This window comes from Carassius gibelio, chromosome A1 (genome assembly GCF_023724105.1).
Source record: "Carassius gibelio isolate Cgi1373 ecotype wild population from Czech Republic chromosome A1, carGib1.2-hapl.c, whole genome shotgun sequence".
Classification (NCBI taxonomy): Eukaryota; Metazoa; Chordata; class Actinopteri; order Cypriniformes; family Cyprinidae; genus Carassius; species Carassius gibelio.
In genome coordinates, this window is record NC_068371.1 from 30217045 (window position 1) to 30238239 (window position 21195).

The following is a 21195-nucleotide window of genomic DNA, read 5'->3' on the forward strand; positions in this document are numbered from 1 at the left end:
CCTTATCAAATTACTGAAATTATGTTGATAAGATAATAATAATAATAATAATACATTTTATTTAAAGGCGCCTTTCATGGCACTCAAGGACACCTTACACAATTCATTAAAAAAAAAGACATTACTCAATCAAACCAGTACAACAACAAACATTAAATCACATAAAAGCCTGCCTAAACAGATATGTTTTAAGACGAGATTTAAAAACTGAGAGACTAGAACTGTTGCGAACTTCTACAGGAAGAGAGTTCCATAAATGGGGAGCAGCAAAGCCAAAAGCTCGTGACCCCAGAGAAGTTGTCCGAGTGCGTGGCTGAACAAGTGTAAGTGCAGAAGCAGATCTTAGAGTGCGGGAAGGAGTGTGTATATGAAGAAGATCATGGAGATATGAAGGAGCCAAATTGTTAAGTGCTTTGTAAGTTAAAAGTAAAATTTTAAAATTCACACGAAATTTAACCGGGAGCCAATGCAGCTTCTGTAAAACAGGAGAAATGTGTTCAAAAGTGGAAGTTTTGGTAATGACTCGAGCTGCAGCATTCTGTACTAACTGTAATTTATGAAGAGATTTGGAAGGAAGCCCATAAAACAAAGCATTACAATAGTCGATTCTTGATGTTACAAGAGCATGCACAAGCGTAGCAGTACTCCTGAGTGAAAGGACAGGGCGCAGACGACTTATATTGCGAATATGGAAAAATGCAGAACGGGTAACACTATTTATGTGAGATTCAAAAGACAAAGTTGTGTCAAAAATGACACCTAAACTTTTGACCTGATTCGATAGAGGAACAGAACAGTTATTTATTTCCAGAGAAGAAATATTTGACTTACTTATTGTATTTTTTGAACCAACAAGAAGAATTTCTGTTTTACTGCTGTTCAATTGTAGAAAATTACTTGAAAACCAATCTTTTAATTCACTTAGGCACTCACCAAGAGCAGAAGAGGGAAACTTAGAAGAAGGTTTAGAAGACAGGTAAAGTTGGGTGTCGTCAGCATAACAATGAAAGTGGATATCATATTTCCTAAAAATGCTGCCAATAGGTAAAAGATAAATAATAAACAGAAGAGGTCCTAAAACAGAGCCCTGGGGAACACCAGTGACAACATAAGTGGGTTTTGATTTAAACTGTTTAAGTTGTACAAATTGAATGCGATCTGTAAGATAAGAACCAAACCAGCTTAGAGCCATACCAGTAATTCCAATAGATTCCAGCCTGCTCAAAAGTATTGGATGTGAAATGGTGTCAAATGCTGCACTAAGGTCAAGAAGTATAAGTATTGATAGAAGACCAGCATCAGCCGCTAGTAATAGATCATTAGAAATCTTTACAAGTGCAGTTTCAACACTGTGAAAAGCACGAAACCCTGATTGTAACTGCTCATATAAATTATTGCAAGAGAGATGTTCACGGAGCTGATGAGCAACAATTTTTTCCAGGATTTTTGATACATGTTCTTTTGTCTAATTGTTATTATTATTATTATTAGAAAGGGGGGTTCCTAATGTTTTGGCTCAAGGAGGATGCCAAAAGAGAGTGTCTGTGGATCTTTTGCCAAATGCAGTGGAGGCTGCAGGCTGGTATGACCGTGAAGCAAGATCTTCATTGACACCAGTTTCAACTTTTGGGCAGAATCCATTTCAGTCACCAGAGGACCAGGTTGCTGTGGAGAGGCAGTTCTCTATGCAGTGCCCTGACATTGCATCTCTTTTTGAACGATGAGGGGTTGGTGTTGGCACAGTGGATAAGACACATGCCTTTGGTGTGAGAGACCCGGGTTCGAATCCACTGTGCGACACCAATGTGTCCCTGAGCAAGAACTTAACCCTTAGTTGCTCCAGAGGCGTTCGACCTCTGACATATATAGCAATTGTAAGTCGCTTTGAATAAAAGCGTCAGCTAAATGAATAAATTAAATGTAAATGAACGTGTTGTCAATTTCCAACAAGAAGAGTTCCAAAATGCTTTGAAAATACTAATTGATCTTGTTCAAATTCATGCTTAAGAAAGAAATTCATAAAGGATTGAAAAAAACATAAGAGCAAGTATATGATGACAGAATTTATTTTAAAGTGGAGTATCCTTTGACAAGTGAACTGGATCAAGTTCAACCAATCAAAATGCCACACTAATTCATCAGTGCCTCACACTAACTCCTCACATGTGCAAACACTTGTTGCTTTACTTAACAACAACCAATCATAACTTTAGTAGTGGCCATAAATAGGCCAAAGGTCAAGTAATAGGTTTTGGATAATGGATGCAAACAATGCAGACAGAGTAAGAGGTTTAACCATGGTTTAACAATGTGAGAGGCTGGACTGAGAGTAGAAAGAAATTCATAAAGGATTGAAAAAACATAAGAACAAGTATATGATGACAGAATTTATTTTAAAGTGGAGTATCCTTTAACAAGTGAACTGGATCAAGTTCCTGTGGAATAAAAAATGTTCTTGATGGCATTCATTGTTTCTCGTTTTATTGTTTGATTATACAGCCAGGACTTGACTTCTTGCTTTTACACAAACACACACACACACATATAAATATTTATTTTAATTTTTTCATGGTATAATTATGTAATCTGCTTATTGTGAGCCTAAATGAGTAAATTGGTATTTAAACATTATCAGGGTGACTTGCCACCAACTGCTTGTGTTTTTTTATATATATATTAAAAGTAGTGTTTCATGTTGTCACTTCACATTTAATCGCCTCTTAGAATGAAATTGCAATGTAAATTCACAGTGCCTCCTTTGAGCTGCAATAGACAGTGTGTAAAGTACATCTAAATGCCAGGTCAGATGCTGTTTCTGTGCCACCTATACTGCAAAGCTGGGTGTTTGTTCATACAGAGTTCATCAGACAGCCTGAAGCCTCTTACGTTGTTGATTTAAATTTCAAAAAACAATTCGACATTTGCTCGCAATGATTTTTTTTTTTTTTTTTTTTTTTTTTTTTTACCAAACCTCATCATTTTGCAGGACAATTGTCTATTACAGTATATAACACATATAGAAGGGTGCCAATAAAGCTGTGGTGATATACAACACGCTTTAAGAAAAGTTTATTTCCATCACACTGTAAAGTGATCTAGAGGAAAAGCAGATGTGTTTTGTCTATTGGCATACATAGCCTATTATGTGTATTTGTTTTTATTTATGCTATTATAATCACACCGGGTCACCAACTAATGAAAGATTGAATAAATTAACACATCCTTCTTGACTCTTCAACTGAATGTGATGGTATTTAAGAAGCCTTTAACATTATGTGCTCAACATTAAATCTGTAACATGTAGCCAACATTAAGAATAGGGTTGTGCCGGTGAGGAAAATTTCCCATTGATTAGTTAACTTATGACAACACCAATGTTATTTGTTAATCTCTTCTGTAGATATATATATTTTTTTTTTTTTTTGTTAACAGACGTTATATTGCGCTTTTAATTGTCTCCGCTATCGTGCTGTCAATATTTAATAGACTAATATTTAATATTTCTGATGTAAAGATTTCTGTGAAACGCGTAAAGTTGCACAGAAGAAAGCCCAACAGGACCTGCCCTGCACAGTTTAAGAATCGGTAGCCATAGTAACGTTAGAGGACTATTATTTTGTTGAACAGACCTGAGCGACAACTGATGACGTCACATGCTCAGATTTGCTTGACCAATCGGCGGAAGGGGGCGTCTTAGGACCGCCCACATGTGGAAAACGAATTTTGAAGTCATTTATTCGTTTTATGCCTCTGAACTAAAAAACGAAAAATCAAGCCGAAATCTCGTTTTTCGTTTTTTTTTTCAAAAAATCGAAAAACGAATAAAGGGGCCGTTTTCTCGTTTCTGCTTATTTCATTTCAAATTGGAAAACAAACTATCAAAACGTACACGGACCAGGGTATCTTCCGTCCATTCCAAATCCGTTTTCAATTAGAAAAACTGAAAACGAAAGACTCAAGAGGATTCAAGTGAGAGAACATGAATTCAATAACGAGAAATAGAAAAATGGCTTGTTTATTTGTTATTCCATTTAGTTTAGTTTATTTTGTCGTTTGGGGTTTACAAATCGGTTTATACCTTCAATATTTAATACGCACTTGTGGGCGGAGCTGAAATGCTGTTTTCATCTGATTGGTCGAATCGCTCCACCTTCAGCTCGGTCTTTTCATACTTTCAGGCAGAATAAGAGTCAGTACGAGTGAAGCATTGTATTGTCCGAAACTACCGCTCACTGTTAATTAGCATAATATTTGAAACAGATGTGGCTGGGCACATAATTCGTGCTGCTGCGACTTGCAAGTGACCCCTTTAAATTATTTCTAGGTTACAGTATTGTATGAATATTGTCCCACTGATAAATACTGTGCAAATAGTTTTGTCACCTTGGATAAAAGTGGTGGAAATAAAAATCAATAATAGACTGAACAGTTCCATGATAATATGTCTGTAACATTCACCACTCTTGTCTTTTAAGTCAAAAGGCACTAGGTAGGTGTGTATGACATTAATAATTAATTGTGGAAATTAATATAGTTAAATTTATTAAATAAATTAGAAATATATTAGTTTTATTACATACTAAATTGAATGATGTTTCTCTTCTTAGTCTTCTTTGTTGGGCTTGAGAAAGCCAACATATATTTGAACATTATTATTATTTATTATGAGAGTAATTGACACCGACTAAAACTTTAATGTTTCACCAAATTCAGCACAGATCTTCAGACTCGTCTGACTTGACTTGATGTAACTGGTCACATTTTTTCCTTCACAAAAAATCCTAGTGACTTTAGTTATCTGAGAAGCACCCGGCTGCAGCCTGCAGATCGAGGCGGGGCTGCACCTACTCTGATTGGTTCGATCGTCTTTCATAGACTTACATGATAGGAAATGTGTGTGTAGTTGGTGTAGGACGGAGAATGCTGTTTAAAAAGCTAAAAACGCTGTACAGTTTTACAAAGCCAAAAGAAGAAGAAAAAAACATTAGCCTGTAACTCGCCATGTCCCTGAAATGATTGTTTTGTTAAATTAAGATGATCTTTAGGCTAACATATGAATATAGTAAATTAATTGGGTTGATTATCCACAGTAAGACGATCAGGTCTTCAGATAGAATAATTAATTATGAATTAAATAATTTTAGAAAATTTGATTATTTCATATCATCAGAGTATGAAAAGGGAAAATGAAAGGGGTGTATCATTACTGTTTTCATTTACAAAGCATGACAAGACAATTATGTCACGCTGTCAGTCTCTGTTTTCCTGGGTGTTCCCTAGTGAGCTCACTTCTCCTTAGGCACTTCACCATAGGCACTTTAATTCCTCTAGTCTGGTCCTGTCTTCACAGTAATTGCACTCCAATTAATCGCACAGGTGCAGGCATTCTATTGTCATTAGTGTCCCTATAAATACCTGTTTTTACCTGTTGTTTGAATGGAGTCCTTACCTTGTATACCTATGTTCTCGTCTCCCGAGACTTCCCCTTACATTCTCGTTCTTCCGAGTTCCTGTACCATTTCATCCGGTGCCTTCTTTTGTTTTTTTTTGTTTGTTACCTTGGACTGTTTGTTTTTGATTTACCCTTTTTGTTAATAAACATACCTGCATTTGGATCTACCCTCTCCTTGTGTTTTCCCTAAACACACACCGTCACAGAAGGACTCCATCAACCAAGATCCAGCGGTATGTCTTTTTGTGTCTCCTCCCCAACCAGCATGGTGGAGCGGAGGAATAAATATTTAAAGTTGGCCTCTTTCCACCAAGAGGGCAATGAAGTGGGTGCCATGGCACTGGTGTTTTGGTCCCTGGCAGAGGGCATGGACTACAATGATGCGGCCCTTAAGGAATATTTTAACTCTGGACTGGATGACCCGGTTCCTCAGGAGGAACTCGATCAATTGGACACATTCGGGTTCTGGGAGTTTGAGTGCTACCTGCAGCATCGGCTTCCGTGGGATACCCCAGCCACTCCTGTTTCTTCCGGTAGGACGGCCGCCAGTCCAGAGCCACTGCCCAAGATGGTCACCAGCCCAGCGTCACAGCACAAGGTGGTCGTCAGTCCAGCGCCACTGCCCAAGATGGCCGCCAGCCCAGTGCCACAGCACAAGATGGCCATCAGCCCAGCGTCACAACACGTCATTGCTGCTGAGCCAGCGCCACGGCACAAGATGGCCGCCAGCCCAGCGCCACAGCACAAGATGGCCGCCAGCCCAGCACCACAGCACAAGATGGCCGCCAGCCCAGCGCCACAGCACAAGATGGCCGATTCAACGCCTGAGTCTCCAGAAAAGGTGCCACCGACTCGCCATCATAGAGGGCAGAGGAGGAGGAGACAGGCATCTACCGTTCCTCAAAGCCAGAAGGACATTCCCGAGCGGGCCGCTGCCGTCCAGGAGGACGTTCCCGAGCGGGCCGCTGCTTTCCAGGAGGACGTTCCCGAGCAGGCCGCTGCCATCCCCGAGGTGGTGCCCGAGCAGGCCGCTGCCGTCCCCGAGGTGGTGCCCGAGCAGGCCGCTGCTGTCCCCGAGGCGGTGCCCGATGCTGTTCCGGAGGCGGTTCCCGATGCTGTTCCGGAGGCGGTTCCCGATGCTGTTCCGGAGGCGGTGCCCGATGCTGTTCCGGAGGCGGTGCCCTAGGCCGTTCCCGAGGCGGTGCCCGATGCTGTTCCGGAGGCCGAGGCGGTGCCCGATGCTGTTCCGGAGGCTGAGGTGGTGCCCAATGCCGAGGCAGTGTCCGTTGCTGTTCCGGAGGCCGAGGCGGTGCCCGAGGTGGTGCCCAAGGCCGTTCCCGAGGCGGTGCCCGATGCTGTTCTGGAGGCCGAGGTGGTGCCCGATGCTGAGGCAGTGTCCGTTGCTGTTCCGGAGGCCGAGGCGGTGCCCAAGGCCGTTCCCGATGCCGCTCCCGATACTGTTCCGGAGGCCAAGGCGGTGCCTGAGGCCGTTCCGGAGTCAAGTCAGATTCCTGTTGACTTTCCCAAGTCAAGTCAGGTGCCCATTGACTTTCCAGAGTTGAGTCAGTTCCCGGTTGACCCTCTAGAGTCGAGTCAGTTGTTCATGGATCCTCCAGAGTCAGGGTTAGTTACCGTTGACCCTCTAGAGTCAGGGCTAGTTCCTGTTGACCATCCAGAGTCGAGTCATGTTCCAGTTGTTCCTCTTGAATCAAGTCAGATTCCTGTTGACCTTCCTGAGTCAAGTCAGGTGCCCATTGACTTTCCAGAGTTGAGTCAGTTTCCGGTTGACCCTCCAGAGTCAAGTCAGGTGTTCGTGGACCCTCCAGAGTCAGGGTTAGTCACCGTCGACCTTCCAGAATCAGGGTTAGTTACCGTTGATCCTCCAGAGTCAGGGCTAGTTCCTGTTGACCTTCCTGAGTCGAGTCAGGTTCCAGTGAACTCTCCAGAGTCGAGTCAGGTTCCAGCGAATTTTCCAGAGTCAGGGCTAGTCAATGATGACCTTCCAGAGTCAGGACTAGGTACCATGGATTTTCCTGAGACAAGGATAGTCACCAGTGATCTTCGAGGACTGAGTCAAGTCACCGGTGATCTTCGTGCTCCCGTTGGTCGGACCACACGGATGTGGTGGTCTTCCGCTCTGCCCTGGGGGACTTCGGCCTCGACCGCGAGGATGTGGTGGTCTTCCGCTCTGCCCTGGGGGACTTCGGCCTCGACCGCGAGGATGTGGTGGTCTTCCGCTCCACCCTGGGGGACTCCGGCCTCAACCACGAGGAGGTGGTGGTCTTCCGCTCCGCCCTGGGGGACTCCGGCCTTGACCACAAGGACGTGGTGGTCTTCCGCTCCACCCTGGGGGGGGCTTCTGCCTTGACCACATGGGTGTGGTGGTCCTCTGTTCCGCCCGGGTGGGCATCACTTGATGTCCTCCATGGACCCATGTTTTTGTGAATTTGTTTTCTGTTGCTTTTCTATCTGTCTCCTTCTTTGGACCTGGCCCTCCGTCCCTTCCCTTGATCCTCCGCCGGTCCACCACCCTACTGGACTCCTCGTTTTGTGTTACACTTCTCCTGTCTTTGTCTTTCCATTTTACCTGGTTGTCCTGTCTCTGTCTTCCCATTTTACCTGGTTGCCCTGTCTTTGCCTTCCCATTCTATCTGGTTCTCCTGTCTCTGTTTTCTGTCCCTCCCCCTAGTCCGCCGCCGCTCCACCTCCCTCCTACCTCTTTATCTGTTGGGTTTACCTGGGTTTCAGGTGGAGCATCTGGCAGCTGCTCAGTAGGGGAGGGGGTAATGTTACGCTGTCAGTCTCTGTTTTCCTGGGTATTCACTAGTGAGCTCACTTCTCCTTAGGCACTTCACCATAGGCACTTTAATTCCTCTAGTCTGGTCCTGTCTTCACAGTAATTGCACTCCAATTAATCGCACAGGTGCAGGCATTCTATTGTCATTAGTGTCCCTATAAATACCTGTTTTTACCTGTTGTTTGAATGGAGTCCTTACCTTGTATACCTATGTTCTCGTCTCCCGAGACTTCCCCTTACATTCTCCCTAAACACACACTGTCACAAATTATTGTTACATATAATTATCCGTCAGGCAGTTGATAAATGACACTGCAATAGTCTAATGTGTCTGCCAATTCAATTTTTATTTTTATTTTCTTTACTACATTGCAAAACATAGACTTTTTCTCCCCTTTATTTCAGGAAAATATGCTGCTCCTCGTTATTTGTAAGTGAAGAAATCTATAAACTTTTATTTCTATCGGCCAGTGATGATTCTGAAAGGACATACCTGTAAACCGTTGCTATAGTAACGAACACAATTTCATGATAACTGTACTCTTATTTTAGTGCAGTCTCACAGCCACTGTCAAATATTAAGATAAACTTTTATAAAGTATCATCTATTTATATTAAATTGGTATCTTTTCCGATATCCATTTTGTGACCATTGACCCGATTCTTTTCAATCTGGAATGATTAGGGACATTCTATTTTTAATATGGCTTAATGCATTAAAACTGTGTTTTTAAAAGACCAAACTCAGGAAACAAATTAATTATAAAGCATTCTATTCACTGACAGGCAAATGAGTCCAGAATAAGAATGCAATGTGTTTAATTATGTGTTAAGCATTTTCCTCCCATAGAAAACCATTAGACTAAAAGGAAAACACGTAACGTGGCATAATGCATTAAAACGTGTTTTAAAAAGACCAAACTAAGTAAACATTTTTAATAACACATTTTATTTACAGACAAGCAGGTTATGGGTGGAAATTAAACGCTTTGTGTTTGTATTCTGTGCTCATATCTGCTTGTCTGTGAATAGAATGCTTTATTAATTTGTTTACCTAGTTTGGTCTTTTAAAAAAACACTGTTTTAATGCATAAAGCCCAGTGGTGTAAAAGTATTGGCATTCATTACTTGAGTAGAAGTATAGATACTAGGGTTTAAAAAGACTTTTCTTAAAGTTGAAGTATCAACTCAAGCTTTTTACTCGAGTAAAAGTGTAAAAGTACTGGTTTAAAAAACTACTTAAAGTATAAAAGTAAAAGTAATGTAAGGGAAAAAATGCCATTAAGAACAAAAGCTTGGGCCGTGCCACAGGGGCCTATTGTGCACTACCCCTCCTCCTCAAAAAAACATTTTTCTAAAGACCATAATGACTATAATGTTATAATAAAATGTTCATGTTGAAAAATTTGGGATGCACTAGGCTACCTGTTTCAGCCACATATATGCCCATTGAAAATGAACGCGTTTTAGTACAATGCAAATACAGAGCTAGAGATATGATGGCTAGTTGCCAATAAGTATTGTTATGGTGCAAAAAGTTAAACTTCAGAGACATGTCATCAATAACCTTTAATGGAATGTAAATGTACATCCAAACTTAGCTGCAGGAATCTGCGAGGGCAATGGACAAGAACATTGGTGCAGGCTTTGTAACAATTACTCTTGTGTGGTTGTTTATATACAATAAACATTATAGTGCTGTCAAAATTTATGATTAAGCCAAGTGATTAATCAAAAACTAAAAATGAAAAATAACTCATAATCCTGATACCTTCTTGATTGATAGCTTCTTGTATTCGGTACATACGTCTGCTATTTACAGTGTTCGGGGGGTAACGAGTTACAAAGTTGGTAAAGCCTAGTTATCACAACATTGTCAATCGCGTCATCAATCGCAAACGATAATTTATTAAAACGTCTCGCTACCGAACTACATACAGCAGCTTAATTTGTGGAGGAGGAAGAGAAAGCACCCATTTGGTAAATGAGCCAGTGAGAAGTAATAACTTTTAAGTAGGGTCCAGTGCCTTTTCGATACTTTTAAAATGGTACTGGCGCCTAAACAGTGCCTGAACTGATACTTAAAAAAAAAAAAAGAACCAAAAAAAAAAAAAAAAAAACTATGGATTAGAACATTAAACATTAAAGAACATTACAAATATTTATAATAAATCCATAGCTTTCACCTTGGATGCTCTAATTTCCCAAGTTGTGCTTCCCTTAATCTAAGGCTAATAAATGTATTTCACAATCTGGGTCATTATTTAATACAAAACCACACATAATGTTTCTACTGTATCTCTGTCACTCACTCTGATATTTAGTTAAGATGAGTGCTGTCTGTCACTGTCTTTAATCAGTTCTGTGAATTACTGTATGCTCATTCTTTATAAAGTAGCAACAATGTCGTTTTTAAAATACAGTACTGTGCAAAAGTCTTATGGAAAAGAAAAAATTTTATTTTCACCCCAAAAAAGGGTTTTAAGCCAGTTATTTATATATTTTGCTGCAGTGTGTCCATAGGAAATATCAGTTTGCCATTAATTTGAATAATAATCTAGTGCGATTTTGAATGCACAAGCAGTTTGGCAACGGCAAAATGAATGTTTGAAAATGTAAACTGATATTTTCTACTGACACACTACAGCAAAATATATAAATAGCCGAACACCATTTTTTAAGTGAAAATACTAACGTGCCTAAGACTTCTGCACAGTAGTGTATGTATAAAGTACGTATGATTAAATTAAGTATATTTAAATAAGTGTAATTAAAGTATGTGTTCGTTCATATGTGTTAAAGCTGCAGTAGGTAACTTTTGTAAATATATATTTTTTACATATTTGTTAAACCTGTCATTATGTCCTGACAGTAGAATATGAGACAGATAATCTGTGAAAAAAATCAAGCTCCTCTGGCTCCTCCCAGTGGTCCTATTGCCATTTGCAGAAACTCCATCGCTCCCGGTAAAAAATAACCAATCAGAGCTGCGGTCTGTAACTTTGTTTGTGTTCAAAATGTAGAAAAATGAACATAATAAGCGAGTACACCATGAATCCATTTTCCAAACCGTGTTTTTAGCTTGTCCTGAATCACTAGGGTGCACCTATAATAAGTGTTTATATTCGGACTATTTTAGATTGCTTCTGGGGTACCGTGGCGGAGTAACCCAGTAATTTTGTGATTCTTCATAGACATAAACAGAGAGAAGTAGCTCCGGCTACAATGTTCTTCCGCAAGACGCAAGCATTTCTGTTTATTAACCGCTAGAGCGTCAAAAGTTCCCTAACGTAGCTTTAAGGGCTAGATTTTCGCTGGAGGAAACGGCTGTTGTGTGATGAGCGGTGACAAGCTAAAACTTTACAGTAGATAAGAAACCGACTGCGTGACCTTTTGTAAATTGTATTTATGACAAAAAACTGCACAGATACAGATATTCTAACAATCTATCAATAAACACACACCTTGTGTCCTCTGTCTCTGTTTGAGCTCACGCTGCTCCACCGCGGTCTGCGGATTGAAGAGCGCGCTGAAAGATGGAGAGGAGACCGGTCTGACGCCGGTTTCATATGAAATTTAAGCGGACTGACTCTGAGGCGATCGGATACCGGTTCGGTTCCATACCCAACCCTACTTTTAAGAAATATATTTTTGATAAACGAACCCAACACTGGCTATGTCCTTGCTGGAGTGTGATGTGATTTGTGTCATGTGCTGGTGCGATTGATCGCGTACAAACCAATAGGATGTCGGAATGGTGTATGTTTATACTTCTCATCCAACCACAATCAGATTCACTCCATCCGGATGGCGCGATTTATCTGGATAGGTTTTTTTTTTTTTTTTTTTGAATGATGACAAGCCGGAGTGAAAACAAGCCGAAATGAAATCGATTTTTTAAAATGTAAGGAGTAGAAAGTACAGATACATGCGTGAAAATGTAAGGAGTAGAAGTAAAAAGTCGGCTGAAAAATAATTACTCAAGTAAAGTATAGATACCCCAAATTTCTACTTAAGTACAGTAACAAAGTATTTGTACTTCATTACTTGACACCTCTGATAAAGCCACATACTTTCACGTTAAGCATGCTTTTAGAATGTCCCAATTATTCATTTGTCAAGAAGAGTAAACTTGCAGCAGCTAACATATCTTGATTCAATAAATCAGACATGGTGAGTCAAGTTAACAATAAAAAAAACTGCATTATAGTAAAGGCTTTGTAAAACTGTACAGCGTTTTTAGCTTTTTAAACAGCATTCTCCATCCTACACCAACTACGCACACATTTCCTATCATGTATGTCTTTGAAAGACGATCGAACCGATCAGAGTAGGTGTGGGGCGGGACTGCACGTGCAACCCCGCCCCAGGTGCAGCCCCGCCTCGATCGGCAGGCTGCAGCTGGGTGAACGTGCTTTTAGCATTCCGGTACGTTCATTTGGACATCTGTTTTAATCAGGCGGGAAGGAAGTCGACCGGAAGTTGAAGTCAGCTGCGTGCAGCCATCTTATAGCAGAACTTCACTTGCGTTAGCATCCCATTGACTCCCATTCATTTTGGCTTCATTTTGACAGCGAACTTTACATCAGAGGCATTTAAAGACTCCTAAAGATACACGGCAATGTATAAAGGGCTCCATTACCTTCTATGTTACATTATGGCCTCATAGAAACAGTTTTTGTAAAAATAGGCTAACGATTGCGTCATACCCACTCGACTCTCTGTCGCACAGTAGATAAATTACCGTACAGACAGGAGGAGAAGCTGGCTGGCAATTAACTTAATATGGCGTACTGGCATTACATTTTAAAATACTATACAAAATAATTAATCAGAATACTTACTCCTGCTCACTCACGCCAAAGAACTCCCCGCTCAAGCTCGCCGTCTCTGCAAGATTAACGATGGCAGTTTGCACACAGCTACTAGAAGATTTACATCTGTCAGACAGGTTGCTGACGTCATCAAGCTTAGTTTGAGTCTGCGCGTCAGAAACAGAAGTGCTAAAAATAGCTAAAAATGGGCTTCACTTGTCTCAATTGAGTTCCAATGGGGTCGTTGTGTCCATTTCTTTTACTGTCTATGGTTTTAATCAATGGTATGTTCCTGCACAACCGGAGGCTGCAGATTCAGGACCGCAGATCTAGGACCGCAGTTCTAGGACCCTAGTTTTTCGTGACAGCGCCACCTACCGTACCTGACGATATAGCGATGGCTGCAGTTTCAGGACCGCAGTTCTAGTAAGTACCCTGTTGGTTTAGTTTGCAGTCACGTTACTTTGTATATAGCATCAATATATTAATCTCTGTAGTATTTGTTTTTAAATGTGACTTTTGATTCAAAATGCAGCAGAGGTTAATTACTAAGTGTGCTTTGAGTCACAATTTTAAATTTAAACATGAATTTACACAAAATATAAATGAAATATCAATTTTGTAAAATTGATGTATATCAATTTTAAAACAATTGTAAAAAATGAAGAACCTTTAAAGTCTTAGTCTCTTGAATTATACAGTATATTGATTAACCTCCTTAAGGTGAATTAGCTCATTTTCAGGTAAGTTAAAGTTGGAATCAACGTATGGAGTCACTAAATGACTGCCAATATTTTAAAAGTTGTTGAGAGGCAAGACAAGACACAAGAATGATTCAAGAATGTTTATATATATGTATATATATACACACACACAGTACAGACCAAAAGTTTGGACACACCTCCTCATTCAAAGAGTTTTCTTTATTTTCATGACTATGAAAATTGTAGAGTCACTTTTGGTCTGTACTGTATATATATATATATATATATATATATATATATATATATATATATATATATATATGTCATTTTTGCGACAACATCACAACAGCACCAAAGTGAACCCCTTTTCCATCAGTTGCTGCATGGATAGAATAGCTGTAGGCTTCAACTCTAGAGGAAGAGAGAGCCAGAGACAGAGAGAGATAAATAAGAAACAGTTGTTTAACACATTCAACTGGAATATATGTGTGTGTGTGTGTGTGTGTGTGTGTGTGTGTGTGTGTGTGTGTGTGTGTGTGTGTGTGTGTGTGTGTGTGTGTGAAATGAAAGTCCTTGCAGCATGTGGTGCATCTCTTCAATTCGGGCAGGGATCTCCCTTTTTTGATTGTTATATGTATCTTGGAAAAGTGAGAGCCTACTTGTTAGAATATTTTGAGATGATGAACATATCCCTAGTGCCTTTTTTAATCATCTGTCATAAAATGAGCCTAACCAAATCCATAAAATCACTTCATATTGGCCATGCAAAACATGACAGAAACTAACACATGATAACAATGTATAACTGTATGTGGAGTAGACCTGCAGATTAGGCCAAATTGTAACAAGCTATTAAAATTGCCAAACACCTCATTCATCATTGCAAAACAATGCCAAAACAACAGGCTAACACAGTGCAACTATGCAGTCAGTGCAGTTTACTTATGAAAGATATTTTATACATAAATATGCTAAAACTATGACTATTAAGCCAGTATTCACACTTATACATTAAGCTGCAGGTAAATCTTACAAACCGTACATCAACCATGCTCTTGTCATCTGATAAGTTTAATTAAAGGGGGGGGTGAAATGCTATTTCATGCATACTGAGTTTTTTACACTGTTAAAGAGTTGGATTCCCATGCTAAACATGGACAAAGTTTCAAATATTAAGTTGTACGTTTGAAGGAGTATTTCTGTTCCAAAAATACTCCTTCCGGTTTGTCACAAGTTTCGGAAAGTTTTTTTCGAGTATGGCTCTGTGTGACGTTAGATGGAGCGGAATTTCCTTATATGGGTCCTTAGGGCACTTCTGCCGGAAGAGCGCGCGCTCCCCTATAGCGAGGCTGAGCACAGACATTTCCCTGATCAGAGCGATTCACTGATCAGGGCGAGAGCGTCGCAAAAAGTCACAAAAGAAGTGTGTTTTTGGTTGCCAGGGCAAGACAACCCTGCACAGATTACCAAAGAAAAAAAAAAGCATTAAGGGACCAGTGGATGGAGTTTATTTTTACAGATCATCAACGGAGTTGTGCAAGTGTTTGTGTTTGTTCCCTGCATTTCGAAGATGCTTGTTTTACAAACAAGGCCCAGTTTGACGACGGATTTGCGTATAGTTTATTTCTTAAGGATGATGCAATCCCAACGAAAAATGGTCACGATCGTGTGTTGGAACTGCAGGCGGTGAGTAAAACTGCTTAAAATATCTGTGCCTCCTTGTTAGTGCGTCCCCTCCCATGCCGGAGACCCGGGTTCGAGCCCCGCTCGGAGCGAGTCGTTGCTGCTGCTGCTCTCGTTCAGTTTCAGCCTCTGGATCTGATTCTGGATCATAAATAAACGGCTGAATCTGACTGTTAGCCATGGTTTGTTTTGGATGATGGTTTTTCCCTCACGGTAATGTCACAGCTTCCACATGCTCTCAACGCAAAAGCCTACTCGCGCTCGTGATTCTTTAGCTCCGCCCACACGTCACGCCTCCAGCCGGTCGTGTTTTTCTGGGAAAAATCGGTACAGACTATCTTTCTCTTATGAATATAATAAAACTAAAGACTTTTTGGAGTTATGAAGGATGCAGTACTTTTCTATAGGTACTCAAGATTAACAGGATATTGAGTGAAAACGAGCATTTCACCCCCCCTTTAATGTGCAGGCTAGATTCACTTATAATATTTCATCATTAAAACTCAACAAGGATTTATGAAATCATGGCCACGAATTAACGTCGTAGTAACTAATAAAACTAGCTCACAAAATTCTTAATTTGTTGGGAATTAATTATTAATTCATAGGTAGCAGTTCTCACTATTCAAACTACACACTGTTTAAACGTTATAAAATAAAACTTAATTAAATATCGGTACTCACCGTCTGATTGCTGTCCATGTCGTCCATCTTTAATTAGTGTTGATCCAGTACAGTAGGTGACGCTGTCACAAAAAAACTAGGGTCCTAAAGCTGCGGTCACAGAGTTGCTGTCCTGAAACTGCAGCCTCCGGTTGTGCGGGAATACCCTTCTCGTTTTAATAGAGGTTTTAATCTTTTGCCTGCGCTGCCACTTTTCAGAGCACCCTTCACAATGCAGGCTTACTAATTCGTCCCACCGAGAGCAGAAACTACATTACCCATACACCCTTTTAGTTTAACAAGTGAAAAGCGCATGCGTCGCTTTTGCCGCTGTCAGTAACAACTCAACGTGGCCGGAGAGGGTGTGTGAAACGCGCACACTCGGCTCGGTAAAAATTCAAATACAGTTAACAACACTTAATATTCTCTCCTGGATTCAGACTCTGAGAACTAAAACAACACGGTCAGATTCATTTGACTCGCTGACTAATACCCCATAAAGCCTAGATGATATCGCTGCAAGTCAGACACATAGATTAATTTTTTAAATCTAGATTAATCTCACTGTGATCTTGAAATTAATCTAGATTAACCTCGTATAGCGAGGCTGAGCACAGACATTTCCCTGATCAGAGCGATTCACTGATCAGAGCGAGAGCGTCGCGAAAAGTCACAAAAGAAGTGTGTTTTTGGTTGCCAGGGCAAGACAACCCTGCACATATTACCAAAGAAAAAAAAAGCATTAAGGGATGGTTGTACATGCTGCACCACATACGTAACGCACACGGACTGCATACGCACTGCAGACGGAGTATGTGTGAAACAGGCGTGAGGGCCGTAGCTGGGGTCAGCGGGGCCCCGGTGAAGGTTGTACCAGTGGACCCTGTTTGAAATTTTTTAATTTGTATGTTCGTTTATTTTTATTTAATTGTGCTATTTACACAATGTTTACATTTTTTTCAAGTTTGTAGGTGTCTATGAATCTCTGAATAATTTTTGGTTTGACTGTTAAAACTACAAAGTAGTCAAGAGCAGTGAGTGATTTTCATTTTCATTTTCTTGGATTAACATTACAGCAGCCAGTCGCTAAATTAGGCGCGGTCACTTTAAGAGACGATGAACACATCCAATATAATACACATCCCATTTTTTTTTCCTCAACTGTTTACTTTCACTTAAGAAATAACTTTCAGTTTTTTCGAGCCTAATTTCCAAGGTGGATATTTTGACATATTTCATATGTATTTGTCGCAATAGAGCAAAAATAGGCAAATTCAATGTTCAAGTGTTTTGATCAAAACAGTAACCAGCTACTCCGTTCAGCTTTTCCGCGTCTTGTGTTTGGATGCTTTAATGTTTAAATCGACAAGCGGTAAGGCGTAAAAACATGTGAAAAAGATAAGCTTTCGTGACGATGCGCAGCAGTGGCCCGTCAACTGTCCTGAGCATCTTTTAAGGCTGGCCTCAGCCAGTCGGTTATATAAAATATCAAGGTGAAAGTCATCATTTGTATAGACCCAGCTCCCAACCCAACTTTGAGAATAGATTAAAGGCGATATTTTTTTTACCGCCCGATAAGAGTCTCGCGTTAACGTGCTGCGGTAACGGTCCACCACTACTATATATATATATATATATGCTATAATAGAGTACCGGCACCTCTTTTGGGCCACTGCCTTTAAACCATTAAATTTTTATAACTAACAGTTAAGAGTACTCTGAACTTAATTCCGTTTAGTTCACTAAAAGAGGATATACATTGAAATTAAGTAATTAATTAAGTGCTGATTGTGAATTAGTGATGAACAGCTGCTGTTAACAAACAGAATCACTGAAGAAAAGAGAAACACAAGAACTACTACAACTGACTTCAGACACAGACGAAGATGTGCACTCTCTTGGTCTCTCAGCTCTGCTGGTTCTTTTATTCTGTACCAGCCTCTTTGTAAACTCAAAACTATGGGCGGGAGGTCTTTCTCTTGTATTGCTCCTGTTGTGGAATTCTCTGCCTTTTCCTATTGTTTTAAGAAATTACTCAAAACATAAATTTAGTGAAGCTTTTAAGTTATAATCTTACAGTTGTTGTTTCCATTGTTGTTATTGTGTTGTCATCATGATTTTTATTATATTGTTGTTTCTTTTATTGTTTTATGCTGTTGTACTGCCTTGAGTATAAGAAAGACGCATCACAAATACAATTTATTATTATTATTATTCATTTGGGCCACATCACCTGACAGCTGCCATGCATTTGAAATGTTTCTGATTCCTGTTAAATGCAGTTTCCCTTCTCCATTGATGCTCTATAGAAGAATTAATTGCATTGCAGTAGAATTGTTTCCTAAACACTGTTCTGTCCTGTAGGCACTGATGTGGATGTTGAGGGGAAAGTGAGACCATTTTTGGCTCGTCCAAGTTGCAGAGAACATTTAGGATTGGTGAAAGGCAAGTCGTACCTCATCATGGGCAGATCTGTTGACCTGCCAGAGCTCGGGGGAAGGTAGGTGTCCACTGTGTGTCTTCAACAGAGCAGGATTTGCCTGAGATTTATGCCTTCAAAGTCTGTAGATTGTTGTGCATGGCTCAATGATGTGACAGTTGTTTTCAATCATAATGCTGCTTAGTAACCAAGAATAGGATCTTGATTAAAATATGATAAACAACACAAATTATCTATGATGAAAATATTTTAAGTTGATTTTGATCATTTTTGTGTTGTTTAAAGCCAAATATGTGGTGCTATAATTTGTCCAGAGATTAAAGGGAAGAAAAGTCTGTCATTCTTGAAAAAAAAAAAAATATTGGCCTAAGTAAATATTTAAAGATATTTTGTTTGAAAAATTTGAATATATATATATATATTAAAAACTTTTGTCTGTTAAAACAAAAGTCTGTTTGATATAACCATCATTTAGGAAGCCATTTTTTTACAAGAAAACCTTAAAGAAGAGAAGACCATTAGACGTGTATTGTTATGAACATGTTTTGCTCTAGTGTAACTGAATGTTATTGAACGTTTTTCAAAAATGTATAATAATCAACATGAATAGCAAAATATATATATAAAAAAAATCTTTTTTAACACCTTAAACATCCATATTTTTCATTGATCTTTACATATAAAATTATACAGCTAATTCAGTCATTGTGTCTTTTTTTACTTGACTTTCTGTTGTTTTAGTCTGCAGTATGTTTTTGGAGAGCATACCTGGGTTGAATACTGGCCTACAAGAGAAGAAAGCCAAACTCCACAACACCGGGAGCGATACATCGGCATTACTGACCTCCAGAACAGCCTCTTAAATTTTGGATGTCTTACATAATCATATAATACCTATTCATTAATTACAGAACACTTTCATTAAATCTTAAATAATATTGTTTGAGCCAAAATACTTTGTTGTAATTTCGTACAAAAAAGAAACTAAACAAAAGGGTGACTAAATGAAACTGGAAAATGTTATTTTTAGACACCTGACTAATTAATTATGGTGTGGTAAACAGTGCCTTGCAAGCATGTTGTGATTGTTCTGATGTTTTATCACAAATCCAACATTATAAGAAGCTTTGTGATATTAAAATGATTGAAATAGAACCATAAGAGACTTAAAGGATAATTTCTGCACAGCAAAATCCCCAGTGTTAATTTAACACTCTGAGTGTGGATTATATAAACACTGAAGCAGTGTTAAAAGTAACACTGAAGCAGAGTTGAAGTTAATGAGATAATTAAGAAGTTAATTGAGTTATGATTGAGCATTATTGAGGACACCTGATGTTAACAAGCAGAATCACAAACAAGAAAAATCACAATTTGTGTGTCACCATTATAGTGGTCAGTGTTTGCTTTAGTTGGGATCTTGGCTTGTGACTTTTTAAATTAAAAGTTTGTTTGTCAAGCCAAGAGCAAAAATCACTGGGTGTTGATGATTATGTTTTAATGTAATTGTTGCTTGACCTTAATCACTGAACTCTTTTACAGTCTCTTCTCTTCTTATGGATCATTATTGATTGTAACAGCTTTGATTACACAACGAAAGAGTCAGTATTTTCTATACATTTTGTAGGCATTTCTTGTGATTCTGTGATTCAGAATTTTTTTTTTATTAAAGAGTTTTAATTTTAGGCACACACAGATAACAAGAATCAGCGTATGAATCTCAAAAACGGTGACAAACAGCATATTCAGATAAACGGATCTACTCTGAACATCACAAAACTAGATACTAAAAATTCACATAAAAACAGCAAAAATAAAATATAGTTAGAATAAAAAGTTAAAAAGACCGATCAGCTCATAATTTATTCATGCCACAATGCATGATGGGAGCCATGGATGAGTTTTTATTGGCTACAACATGCTTTTTTGATGGTCACCGTTGTTGTGATGCTCACGCTGATTCTTGATGTCTGTGTGTCTAAACAAAAGAATTCTTTCTTTATGTAGAACTAAGTTTTAAAAACATGTCGTACTATGGCAAAAAATGCTGGATCACTTTTTTATCCATCTTATTTATGTACACAGTAAAGAAACCTGAACTCAGGCATTCAGGTCAATCCATGACAATTAGTCCAAACCGCAATCAATACCATAAGATTGCCTTTGCTGTGGTCTGTCTGTATGGTGTAACTCAGTTACCACAGCCACACAAAATCTAAAGATAATAACTGAAGGGTCAAGATCCCAACTAAAGCAAACACTGAACACTATAATGGTGACACAGAAATTTTGATTTTCTCGTTTGGTGATTCTGCTTGTTAACATCAGGTGTCTTCAATAATGGTCAATCATAACTCAATTAACTTATTAATTATCTAATTAACTTCAACTCTGCTTCAGTGTTACTTTTAACACTGCTTCAGTGTTTATATAATCCACACTCAGAGTGTTAAATTAACACTGGGGATTTTGCTGTGTGGATATCTGAATAGATATCATAATGAAATTTGTGTAAATTAAGGCCAAACATGAACAGACATTTAAATGATATAAAATAAACAGGTCCAGAAATTTGCTTTCTGACAGGATTTATTTTGGATCAAAAAGATATTGAAGAGGTACTGATGATGCAGTGATGCCTC

The 21195-nt window shown here is 39.2% G+C and overlaps 2 protein-coding genes across 2 annotated transcripts in view; one reads left to right on the forward strand and one right to left on the reverse strand.

Moving 5' to 3' along the window:
* Positions 1-19708, forward strand: part of LOC128017931 (complement C3) — a 181462-nt gene extending 161754 nt beyond the window's left edge. The window contains exons 38-39 of the mRNA XM_052603409.1: positions 18478-18613; positions 19295-19708. Coding sequence (XP_052459369.1) covers positions 18478-18613; positions 19295-19436 — 278 coding nt within the window. The 3' untranslated portion in view covers positions 19437-19708. The remainder of the gene's footprint in view (positions 1-18477; positions 18614-19294) is intronic.
* The window catches only part of LOC128018075 (tubulin beta-4B chain-like), a 238394-nt gene that overhangs the window by 212021 nt on the left and 5178 nt on the right, over positions 1-21195 (reverse strand). The gene's annotated exons all lie outside the window — the stretch shown is intronic.